Source organism: Mchenga conophoros, linkage group LG23, assembly GCF_057382185.1.
Source record: "Mchenga conophoros isolate Kocher_MC1m ecotype Shallow Benthic linkage group LG23, M_conophoros_male_GT1.1, whole genome shotgun sequence".
Lineage (NCBI taxonomy): Eukaryota > Metazoa > Chordata > Actinopteri > Cichliformes > Cichlidae > Mchenga > Mchenga conophoros.
This window is the reverse complement of record NC_140547.1, coordinates 30,322,768-30,335,464: the sequence shown is the minus strand read 5'-3', so window position 1 is coordinate 30,335,464 and position 12,697 is coordinate 30,322,768. Positions and strand designations below refer to the sequence as shown.

General features: G+C 41.5%; 1 protein-coding gene across 2 annotated transcripts in view; it reads right to left on the bottom strand.

Annotated features, from left to right (window-relative positions):
- Positions 1 to 12,697, bottom strand: part of ncam2a (neural cell adhesion molecule 2a) — a 450,560-nt gene that overhangs the window by 116,017 nt on the left and 321,846 nt on the right. For both annotated transcript variants that reach the window (XM_085263663.1, XM_085263664.1), the window contains exon 5: positions 10,791 to 10,928. In XM_085263663.1, the coding sequence (XP_085119789.1) occupies positions 10,791 to 10,928 (138 nt within the window). The remainder of the gene's footprint in view (positions 1 to 10,790; positions 10,929 to 12,697) is intronic.

Below are 12,697 nucleotides of genomic sequence, written 5' to 3'. Positions count from 1 at the left end.
GCGGTCCCTTGGACCACTGTGAGCAACAGCAGACGTGTGCACTGTGGTCACGCCAGCATCGAATCCATCCAAGTTACATGGTTTATTAAAACAATCAAATTACAGCATTTACATTTATGTTAGACTACTTTTAATTAACTGCTTTAGCCCACTTACAATGAAAAATTAAAAAAAAATCTTATTCATGACCTGTGTAGTATGTTAACACTATTGGAAGTAAAAATAACTTGAACTCCAAGTTTGAAAACACAACTTTCTTTTTTCTTTTTTAAATAAATAAATAAATCCGCACATCCTCCTCAGACACAGTGGACGTCAGTGCGCACACTGTGTCTGAGGAGGATGTGCGGAAGTGCTTCAGGAAGGTGAACGCACGCAAAGCTACTGGTCCGGACGGGATTCCCGGCCGCGTCCTCAGGTCATGTGCGGCTCAGCTGGCTGGAGTGTTCACGCACATCTTCAACCTTTCCCTCTCTCTGTCTGTAGTCCCAGCCTGCTTCAAAATGGCCACCATCGTCCCTGTACCCAAATCCTCCACCATCTCCTCATTGAACGACTGGCGACCTGTAGCCCTGACCCCCATCGTAAGCAAATGCTTTGAGAAGCTGGTCAGGGACTTCATCTGGTCTGCACTACCCGACTCACTGGACCCTCTACAGTTCGCATACCGCCACAACAGGTCCACTGATGATGCCATAGCCCTGACACTACACACTGCCCTGTCACACCTGGAGAAGAGAGACACGTATGTGAGGATGCTGTTTGTAGATTACAGCTCAGCATTCAACACCATCGTTCCCTCGAAGCTGGACAGGAAACTGCAGGATCTAGGACTGAGCAGCTCCCTCTGCAGCTGGATCCTTAGCTTCCTGTCTGACAGACGCCAGGTGGTCAGACTGGGCAGCATCACCTCATCCCCCATCACACTGAACACTGGTGCTCCACAGGGGTGTGTACTGAGCCCTCTCCTGTACTCACTCTACACCTACGACTGCACAGCCACTAACAGCTCCAACATCATTGTGAAGTTTGCGGACGACACTACAGTGGTGGGTCTTATCACCAACGGTGATGAGACGGCTTACAGGGAGGAGGTCAGCGCCCTGACCCACTGGTGTCAAGACAACCATCTCACCCTCAACGTCGCAAAGACAAAGGAGTTGATAGTGGACTTCCGGAGGTGCAGAGAAGTACACACCCCCATCACCATCAACGGCGCTGCTGTGGAGAGAGTGAGCAGCTTCCGGTTCCTTGGAGTACATCTGGCTGAGGATCTTACGTGGTCAGTACACACAAACAAAACAGTGAAGAAGGCGCAGCAGCGCCTCTTCTTTCTCAGGAGACTGAAAAGATTCGGCATGAGCCCCCGCATCCTCAGGACCTTCTATCACTGTGCCATTGAGAGCATCCTCACTGGATGCATCACCACCTGGTATGGCAACAGCACCGCCTACAACTGCAAAGCTCTCCAGCGAGTAGTGCGGTGCTCTGAACGGATAATTGGAGGTGAGCTTCCCTCCCTCCAAGACATCTACAGGAAGCGCTGCCTGAGGAAAGCGGGGAGGATCATCAAGGACTCCAGTCACCCCAGCCATAAACTGTTCAGACTGCTTCCATCAGGAAGGAGGTTCTGCAGCATCCGGTCCCGTACCAGCAGACTGAGAGACAGCTTTTTCCATCAGGCCATCAGACTGCTGAACACGTCATAGACACCTCAGCTTCACTACTGGAACTTCAACATTATGCACTCCACACTGTATATAAATGCCACTTGTTTTGCACATATTCAACTCTGTATATTTTATATATTTTATTATTATTATTATTATTTATTTATTTATTTTTTTTACTATTTAATTTGTAAAAATGTGTGTATACACACACACACACACACACACACACACACACGTAGGAAAATATTTAGTATACACATCCAGAAATGCATACACTATTATATATTGTACATATATTTATTAGTTTCAGGTTGGCCATTCTTGTATTTTGCTCGTTTGTGTTATTGTGTTTGCACATCTCTGTTGCTTGTGGGGCTCGCACACAAGAATTTCACTCGCATGTGCTGTGCCAGTGTGCCTGCACATGTGATGTGACAATAAAAGTGATTTGATTTGATTTGATTTGATTTGATTTAAAGCTCTGACTTGTATTATGAGTATGAGTCTGTGGTCTGGGAGAGAGTCCTGTAACTCTGTCTGCAAAATACAGTATATAAGGACCAATGTTGGGCAATTAATTATATAGTTACTTCCTCAAAAAATTAACTGAGTTATGCAAACAACAAAGTTTTTTGCAGCTGTTTACCTAAAAATGCGGCCAAGGCGTTTTTTTTAAAATAAACATTTCAAACTATTTACAGAACAATCAGCTGTTCTGCATCAAAGTTGATGCCACACAAATCATTTGTGCCACTCCAAAAAATAATTTCTGTCCACAAAAAGGAGAACAACAGCCTGATACCTGCAGGCCTGACAACAGCAGATGTATCACTCCTGTAACACCTGTAACACTCAGCAGTCGCCTCATTGTTCTGACACACACAACAAAACTATTGACTACACTACACACTAACTACACAAGATTCGCACTAAACGTCACAAATCTCTCACATCTCTAAACACCGCCGTCACTCCTAAAACGTCCCCCTTCCTAAACAATAAATGCCATGTTGCCATATCATTTTTTGATTGGTCCACATGGTACATTTTTCCACCAATAGGAAAAGGTGGGTTTTTTTTGGTGTTGTTTTTGCTCACAGGCCGAGAGTGCTTTCGAGCGTTTTCCTTATAAAACGCCATTTTTACGGTTTCTTCCCGCAGTAAATATAAACAATGATAACATTCAGGAAGAAAACCAAACATTGCATATATTTTAACTCTGGTTTTACGTGGCCTATCAACACAATTTAAAAACTGGTATAAAGTCCACACTTTTTCCGTTAATTGTTCCGTCTGTCCTGCTCACATCTCCAATGGTCGTACACGTTGTGATTAACGTGGCTTCACTCCACATCAGCCACACCGCTTTGCTAGCTAAAACACCGGTGTCGGCACATAAGAACGCTGTCATAGCCTGTCAGCGACGTTGATTAGCTACATATATACGAATGTGAATCACATTACTGGTGGGACTATGGGATAAGGTGGCATCATTCTAATCCCATATGGGAGCAGCCAGTCACTTACTGACTAACACTGCCAAACAGAATTGTTAAAGTTTTAATTTTAATTTCAATTCAGGTTTGATTTTTTTTTCTTTGCGCAACATAAATTTTCTGTGTGCAGAGACCGTGCCAGCAGTGCGCAATTGCGCACGCGCGCACCTTAGAGGGAACATTGTTGGCAAGGTATTTGGAGGTTGGCCTAAGGGCTTTTAAAACTTATTTCAAACATGAAGTGTTGTGCTGAATTCATCCCTCTTTAAACTGAGCTGTTATTCATTCAGAAAAATATTCTGATTAAGGAAATGTAAAGCTTAAATGAATGGATTATAAGATTTACTTTGATGGATACGCATTGATACAATTTTGAAATTATACACGTTGAAAACGTAAACATTGCCATCCTTTTTCCCAATTTTCCTGTCTGAATACAGCAAAGTAATGTGTGAAACCTCATTCTGAGGTCTCAGGTTGAGCATTTCAGCCATATTGTTGTAATTTAGTAACATTCCATCAGGGAATGGAAAAATGGTTAGCTCTGATTTACTATATTTGATGGGAGTTGTACAGCATGTTTGGATTTCATCTTACAGTTTCTGTTTATTTCATCTTATAGTGTCTGTTGATTGTGTCCTATTAGCAAAGACTGGCACTTGTGAAAATTGTGAGGTCAGTTGCTAAAGTTGTTTGCATATGAGCATTATGAATTGACCTTTGGTCTTTGATGGCAGACTAATTGTAAATAAGTGTACCACACAGGCTGCCACTGGTTTCACTTTTTCCTGCTCCTTTTTTCAGAGAGACCGCTCATAACTTGCTGCAAAAATACATCGCTTTATTCAAGTAGTTTATGACCTAGAATGGTTGTGAAGCAGAATTCAGAATTCAAGGTGAAACTTGCACATGCAACAGAGTGAAAGGTGTTAAAAAATGAACCATAGCAAGAAATGGGATGAAACTAGCTAGTATGACATTTCAAAAAGCAGTTCAAGTGAAGTTTTATATAGATGTGTCCAGATTTAGCTTCTTTTCATTGTTGGCTGTAACTATATCTTGGATAAGAATCAACGTCCAGTCTTATTTGGGCACAAATGAGTGTTTCAAGTTTTCCATGTTACACTGATAGAAATTAGGATGAATCCAAACATGCCCTGTAGCTGTATCAGTTTAGTTCTTCATAATTTCTTCTTCTCCTTTTTTCAGAATTCTATAAACACAGAAGAACTGTGTTTCTACCTTTTTTCGCCACAGTTTGTGTCTTACTATGCTGCCAAATCCCCAGGCGTCACAACAGGAAACCGTTTACAGTCTGTAGCTGACAGATAAAACATGTACCCTGTTGTACTCATTGACACACCTGAGGCCCCTAGCAATCTACTTAATCTCCATCTGGTTGTGTTGTCTGACCAATGCAAGGTGTCAATACAGTAGATCTTCTAGCTGCCCCTGTGGCTTACTTTGGAAAATCTTGGCACGAATAGTACTTCTTGCTCTAATTTGGTTTCACAGTTGCAAAGGAAGGGACTAATCCTAGTCAACACTACTGAAGTGTAATGCTCTACAAATGAAAGGCAGTGTTTTGGGGATCAAATAAGACTCAAGTTCTAGCCTCTTCCCCAGCCTACAAAAATAGCTCTTCAGATGAGATGTAGCTTAAGGGGTTGAAATGGAAATAACTGGAATGCACAGGTTTGCTTGTTCAAATAACTGAGAGTAAAAGCTATGGTATGGGTGCAATATGGCTTTCCATAGTTGAACTGCACAGTGCCTCGTACACTTTAGAAAACTCCTTAGGGACTATTTACACCATCAGGAAGAAAGAAAACGTGGATGTAAGTCAGATAGAGATGTCAGAGGAACCATAAGGCAGCACATCCACTGCTTTGTTCTTGGATACTTTGCATACTAACATAGATTTGTTGAAAAGAAGCAGAGCAGCAGTTTTTCAGATCTCTAAGTATTACTGTGAAGAGCTGAGTGGATGACATGTTCACTTTCTACAGAAAAAAGATGGGGAGCTTATACTATTTGTCTGCCCCATGACACTAGGTGACATTTAAGCAAATGCCCTCTCAATCTTTTCTACCTTCAGACCAACTCTTTTATGCTAGAGGCTTAACTACAAGTCTCTCTGAACCACTGCTATCTCAGAACTAAATACCATGATGGCAGTTTGAGAAGTTGTGCAAGAAAAACATCAGTTTGCAGTAGTAGATCTTCTACACTACTTGGAGCCATGCAGCTGTAAACACACAATGGTTTGATTATACAACCTGCTGAGACAGAGAGCAGAATTAACATTTACTGAGGCAGGAGGGGTTTAAGTGACCCAGCGAATGTACTGTTTTTCCCAGCTTTGTTTTGGTTTCCACAAATTTATGAATTAAGTACCTAGCTATTTAGGCCTTTTGTTTGTCATTTGCCAGTAGGTAAATTTATTGTTTGAAGCTGGTCAGTTTATGTACAAAGGTCATAACAGACTTTAAACAGACACAAACAACTGTGGAATAAAAGCAGCACTACCACACACACTTTTCCTGGTGTGAGGAGTGACTGGCAGTGAGATAGAAAGAGAGCAGCGAATGTTTTAGCTTGCTATAATTGGGGAACATAAGTGGACAGGTATCAGCTGAGCAACCGAAGCTTAACTAGATTAATGACTGCACCTTTATAGCAAATGTGCACCTTTGGGGTGTATGTGAGACCAGTCTATGTAGACCCACGAGCCCCACAGTGGGCCCCTTACTTTTAAGAAATGTGGGACATATGTTGGCCTCACATGGTGGGGCTGTGTGGACAGGACAAATCCACAGTTACTTCATGCAGGCTTCACAGCAGTTTTTTTTAATTTGGATCCCCACAAGGGTTTTCTGAGTTCAAGCACACCTGCTTGAGGCCCAAATGGGAAAAAAAGAATTTGCCCCTAACCACATATCCCCAGAGTTCACGCAGAGTTGCCCAATGTGTACCAGCATAGGCATGTTTGGTGGTTTTCTTTCCCACTGCTTATGGCCAACAGTGGTCAGTTTAGTCCAAACTGCCAATAATAGCAGATGGTTTACAACCCAGCTCTGCACCAGAGAGAGTAAAGTAACATTTGAGCCCCATTTGACAGTACTTTGGATTTTGGTCAGTTCGTGGCACCAAGAGGAAAAGAAGTACTGCTTGTATAGTGAAATCAATTCTAAAGTGCTATAAACCTGCATTCCTTCTAATGACCAGCAAGTAGCGACTCCTCAGGTTAGCTTAATCACTAGTTCAAAATCTTTCTATTGATGAAAGAGCAGTCCTCACTCCTCACATACCCGTTCAATAAAATGAATGTGACTTGACGATTTAAAATGGTAGACAACATCTTAATGGAGGACATATCATTGTTCGTGCCCACTTTTACAGTTTATATCGTGAATGAGCAGTTGCATCAGAATCATCCAGTTTTATTTCCTAACTTCCAGGTGGACAGCTTTAAGGGAACATTTCGAGTGCTCAGAAAAAAAGGAGACAAAGGCGCTGGTGTAACAGATGTCCCCTAGTCTAGTGGTACCGTACCAAAACTCATTAGTTTCAAGAAGACTTATTTAGCTCTAAGTGCTTTATATATTTCATGAGGACCAAATGGTGCAGCTTTTGTCTCACTCATGCAAAATGTTAAAAGTCTTCACAGACTTGCAGAATAAGTCTCTTGGAGGCAAAGTGAAGTTCACTTTAATGCATCTCCCTCTGGGTGTGGCTCCCTTACGGAGTTAGGATGCTTAGCGAGGTCTGGTCGCCTCAGCACCACATGGCGAGTGTTGTGTCGCTGCAATAATAGGTCGTGCCTCATTGAGCAAGCTTATTGGATCTTCCTCAGAAGTGAGGTAAGTGGTGTGCTAAATTGAATGCAATTCATAGTTTTTGGCGGAGGCTTGATCTGCTATTACATTAGGAGTGAGAGAATTACATAGGCAGAGACAATACTGCAGCTGTTCAACCGTTACAAGATGCTTGTGGCCGTAGTAAAATCACATTTCAATCACCTCAACAGTCTCAGGTGACTCACGGTAGATGAGGACAAATGAGAAAATTAATATGACATCCTTTGATTTTTGGGGCCACAGAGCCCGAAGGCATCGCTAATTAAAATTTTCAATCATACTAAAGAACAGAGAGAATTACAAACTAAAACCACACCCCATAGTAGCCAGTAGACCAGCTAGTAAGTATTTATAATTCACTGAAACTGAATCTGTCAGAGCTGACAGCTCTTTTCTGATACTACAACTACAGGTCCATGCATTCAACCTGAATTTCCATATGAGTTGCTGCACGACTGTAGGAGCTGTTTCAGAGTCACTGCCTTCACTCTGCAGATGATCAAAACTCTGCAAACACTCAGTGAAATATGTCAGCTTCATGCTATAATACTCTACTAATCTTAAGTAACTGTTAACAAACTGACAGCTTACAGGATGCAGCTATTTTACCCCCAGTCTCCAGACTTAACAACAACAAACTAGAAAACAAAAAAATTAAAGGAACCAAATTAGTGCTAATTAATTATACGAATGATACCTTGTTATATTTTATCTTTTTCTGCAGTCACAGAGAAACGGTACTGCTAAACTAACCTTGATCATGTATTATGTTTTTAACCTTGGGCACCTGCAACCCTTAAGGTTTTGTAAGTCCAAAAATGAAAAGAATGAAAGGCGTTGAATTTTGAGAACAACAACAACAATACTGCAGAGAGGAAATTCATACCTTAATGTATGCTAATCTATTGATACTATGTGTGCAGGAGCATGGTCTGCAAATCTGCAAAGCTGAGTTTGTAGTCAGTACCGGTACAATGTTGGCTAATAGCTATAAAACAAAAGTGGTTGGTGGTTCAGTTCCTGGCTCCTTTAGTCTCCAAGTCAAAGTATTGGATACACATTAAAGTATTGGTTAACATTAAAGCACTTGTGTGAATGGTTGAATGAGGCTTGCAGTAAGCAAGCACTTAGAAAAGCACTAAATAAGTACCAGTCCAAATATGATGTCAAGTCACCCGCAGCACAGATGCCCAGCAGTCTAATAATACTGGTGATTTAGTTTTTTTGATTTTTGCACTATCTAAGAGAATCCTCTGAGATTCAAATGAGACATCTCTGTCCCATTTGAATTCGTCTTCCTCCCCTCAACCGGTAGGATGAGAGAGGGTATGTCATCTGAATGTGATACAGGTCTCGTTGTTGATGGCAGTTTTGAGTAACTAAGTAACTGTCGTCACTAGGGATGGGTACTGGTGTCCGGTGCCATGATGGCACCGGTTCTGACATAAACGGTAGTAACCAGACCGAAAAGCAGCGCACATTTCGGTGCTTTATTTCGGTGCTTTTTTTTCCTGAGCTGTGATACACTTCTAGCCAATCATTTTACGTTTCCGAGGATAGTAGGCGGGGCCAGGTACATACGTTCTGTTAGAGCAGAGCTACAGATTAAAAATGTCCAAGGCTAAGCGGTTAAAAGTCTGGCTGTACTTCACAGCAAAATATGCAAACTCAGCAGCCTGCAACAAGTGCTTTAAGCTGATACTGTGATACTGTCAAAGGAGGTAACACCTCAAATCCGATGAAACACCTGGCAACGCATAGCGTTTTTTTTAAAAGCCCAGAAATGCGCCGTATTTGATAGCTTGCTGCGAGACCTCACACCGAGCACATCTACTGCGGGTGGGTTGCCTGTTATGCAACATCCCCCAAAAACACGAAGAGGAGAGTCCTGGCCCCTAGCCCTGCCAGTGTAGCAGAAATGATGACGGATGATGGTGGCAGCAGCCGTTCTTCTCTGCGTGAGTAGATAATTTACGTTGAGTAGGCTAACCACGTTATTACATTAATGCATGTAAGGTGAACTAGCAAACACCTTAGTAGTTACATGCGGCTGTCCTCTTGTTTGATGGCAGATACTCCCTTCACCCTGGCCAAAAAGGCTAAAATGACCAAAGAAAAAGTGGAAAACAGTTAAACATGAGAGGTTTAGGACAAAGTTTGTGTTTTTTCCATTGTTTAAGCACTGCTTCCAGCCAAGAGTGATACCATATATGCCCCATAGCTGCAGAAAAGGCTAACATTGTTATATTTTTACAAAAAACAGCTGAACATGAGAGGTTTTTGGACCAATTTTGTGTTCTCCATTCTTTAAGCACCGGTTTGAGCACCGTTTGAGCACCGGCACCGTTTCAAAAGTACTGATTTGGCACCGGTATCGGATAAAACCTAAACGATACCCATCCCTAGTCGTCACCCCCAACCGGTCGCAGCAAATGGCTGTCCCTCTCCGAGCCTGGTTCTGCCTGAGGTTTCTTCCTGTTTAAAGCGAGTTTTTCCTTCTCCTTTCTCTGTATTATTGTAGGGCCTGTATGATACAACATAAAGTGGCTTGAGCTGACTCCTCTTGTGATTTGATGCTATATAAACAAAACTGATTCGAACTGAACTGAATTGAATTAAACTAAATATCTGCCCAATCATCTCTTGATGGTACTTTATGTGCGTGCCATCGTGGCCATGAGTAACCAGGAATCCGGATTTAATCCTGTAGAGGAACCCTTGGACACAGCTACTATATCCAAGGAAGCCAACAGTCACACAAATTACCCAATCTCAGTTCAGAGGGGTTATGATGAAAAATAACAATACCGAACTCGTTGGGGGATCTGTAACTGGAATGGGTACAGCTGAATTCCTTTAATAACCATCTATTGGGGGGTAAGTCAAGCAAGGGCGGTATTTCCAGAGTGTTCCAGAGTGCTTTACCGTATCTTATACCTGTGTTACTACACTTGGATATTTGGACACTTTAGATATACACAACACAGTGTTGCCCTTGTTATTCTTTGCTGTTGTAATCTTTTGTTTTAAAGGCCTCATAATTTTTGTGATTTGTTTTTTCCTGGTTACTGGTATCGAGTTTAAAATTCTACCAATGTTATAACTCCAGCACACCCTTGGAAACGCTGAGGCAGAAATTACAGCAGGGGAATCCCTCCATCGTCCTAATCCATTAAAAAAGCTAATTTTGCTTGCTATCCACATTGCTAAACTTTTCCCAATCTGTCACTGACAAATTCCCCAACTGTCAAGCTATACTGAGCACAGATCCACACAAAACCGTCACTGTTAAATTGCACTGAAGTTCTGGCACCCCGATATGTCAGCATGTATCAGCAATGTGTCTATTTTAATCTACAACAACTTTCCAACTGCTAAACAAGCAGGACTGTGCCAGATCTGTATGTATGTTCAGACTTTACAGCACTAAACTATCAGCTGTTTTGTAGCCATTACACTGACTATTAGGAAAAACAAAGATTTTAGCACTATGGATATTTTTTATTTGGGTGAACTGAATCTCAGTCTGCACGTCCTTGCCCATTTACCCTGATTTTAGTTTTGTGTCCTCCCTGAAGATGCCAGTAGACCACACTTGATTTTTTACTGCAGAAATCTTGGTTATTGTGGTCCGTTGGCAGCTAGACCTCAACATTGCTCTTGTCCATAAAATCCTGGAAATAACCTTAAACAATCTGTTATTGTTGTACATCAGAATGTCATCACGAATTCAAGTAAATGTTAAAAAAATCCTCACTCACCATTGACCACCACTGCAATGTCCACAAAATCGATCTCCCCGCGTGCCTCTACGCTGGCTTCACAGCGGTACACACCCTCGTCAGCCTTGGTCACCTGATGGATCTGCAGGTTGTTGTTTGGCAACACCTGGAACCTGCCTTCACAGCACACGTGAAAAGGAGGACAGAAGGACAGCCGGAGAAAGGCAGAAGGGGAGAGTGGAAATAACAAAAGAAAAACAGCATACGATAGGGAGAGAAGCGAGATAGGAAAGTTAGAAAAACAGCGGGAGAAAATTGCCATCTCCACTCTTCAGTAGTTAGACTGTCAATCTTCTCTTCAGCACATTTACCTGATAAAGTCCACACAGATAAACACTTGCGCAATTACAGTTCCACACAGTCTCCTATTGTGGCCACTGGGAGATTGGCCGGGATTGCTCGGGCCTCTATCTCATTTCTCCCAAGCAAATATATTTATAACCACGAAGCGTAATTAGAGTGAAATGATTAAAGGAAAAAAAGCATTCTTCTCCATGTTTCATCATTACCTTGCTGCTGAAGATTTGAATTTCAATTAAAAACCGTGACAGATTCAAGGGGTCACTTTTTCTAATCTGTTCAGGCATGTGTTTTGTCTGGAAGGAGGACGGGGAAGCGGTGTAGAGAGTTGTAAATCAGGGAAGAGGCGAAGACGAAAATAATGAGTCCTAGTCTGCAGCACCTGCTTTCTATCAGGGAAGACTGTTACTGAAAGTGAATCTTTCTTTTCTTTTAATATTAAGTAGACTACTCTTCTGACATTTAGCACTATTAGCGCTGAAAAGGGTGGTATTACCAGAAAGAGCTTCATAAATGACATACATCAGCCTTCCCTCGAATAGGATGGAAGATGATAGACAATAGTGCCACATAAATACACCCATTAGCTGGCTTTTTCCCAAAAGATGCAGGGTGTGGGTTTGCATTTTATCTCATGGGAAGCGGTATCTTCGAATGTCGCTATCCAACTGCTCAATAATCCGTCCTCTCAGCTGCTTGTTAACATCGTCTCTGTCTGAGTTAGACGCCTCCCTCCGGAGCTGATGGGGTTTCTATTCATAGAATTTTAGACTTTTGTCTTATTGTGAATCCACACAAAAGAAGGGAATAGCATTTCCCAGAGACCTGAATTTTTGCCACATTAGTGAGCCTTTTCAATGACCGAGAGAGGGAAACAGTTGGGCAGGCTGAGACTGACAAGCTTTTTTTCCTCTCAATAATTAAGTGTTTTTGGCATATTTACATTCGTCATGCAATCCTTTTGAGATTATCACTCACATGCAACTTTTATTATTACCATAAATTACTAAAATATTCAATATCACTATACACACTGACTATTCACACTTAAGCAGTGGTACTTTATCCAAGTACTTTCTTTGACTAGAGACTTTGGGATGATTTGATCAAAAGCATTTCACACTTAAAAACAATATATATATATATATATATATATATATATATATATATATATATATTTGTTTTGTTTTTTTAACAGGAATTTACCTTTAACACAAGATTAAACAGATACATTATATGCTTATAAACAAAAAACAGATAACTTAAGCAGATTTAGCCAGAGGATGAGAAAATGAATAACGACATATAACCAATGCCAGGAAACTGTATTTCTGTGTGTCTGAAAGAAAAAAAATACTGAATACCGCTATCGGTCTCCTGTATTGGTCACGCACTAGCCTAATACAGTTAAATATTTGTGTGTTATTAGGCAGGTAGTTTTCAGCACTGGAGGCTCCTACTTCTGTTTTGTTAGCCATCTTCTTCTCCTTGGGACTTTGCACATTTGTGGGCGTGCAACTCAATCAGCGTGACCATTGACAGGAACGATGTATCATGTATTCATGCATAAAGTAGAAAACTGCTCT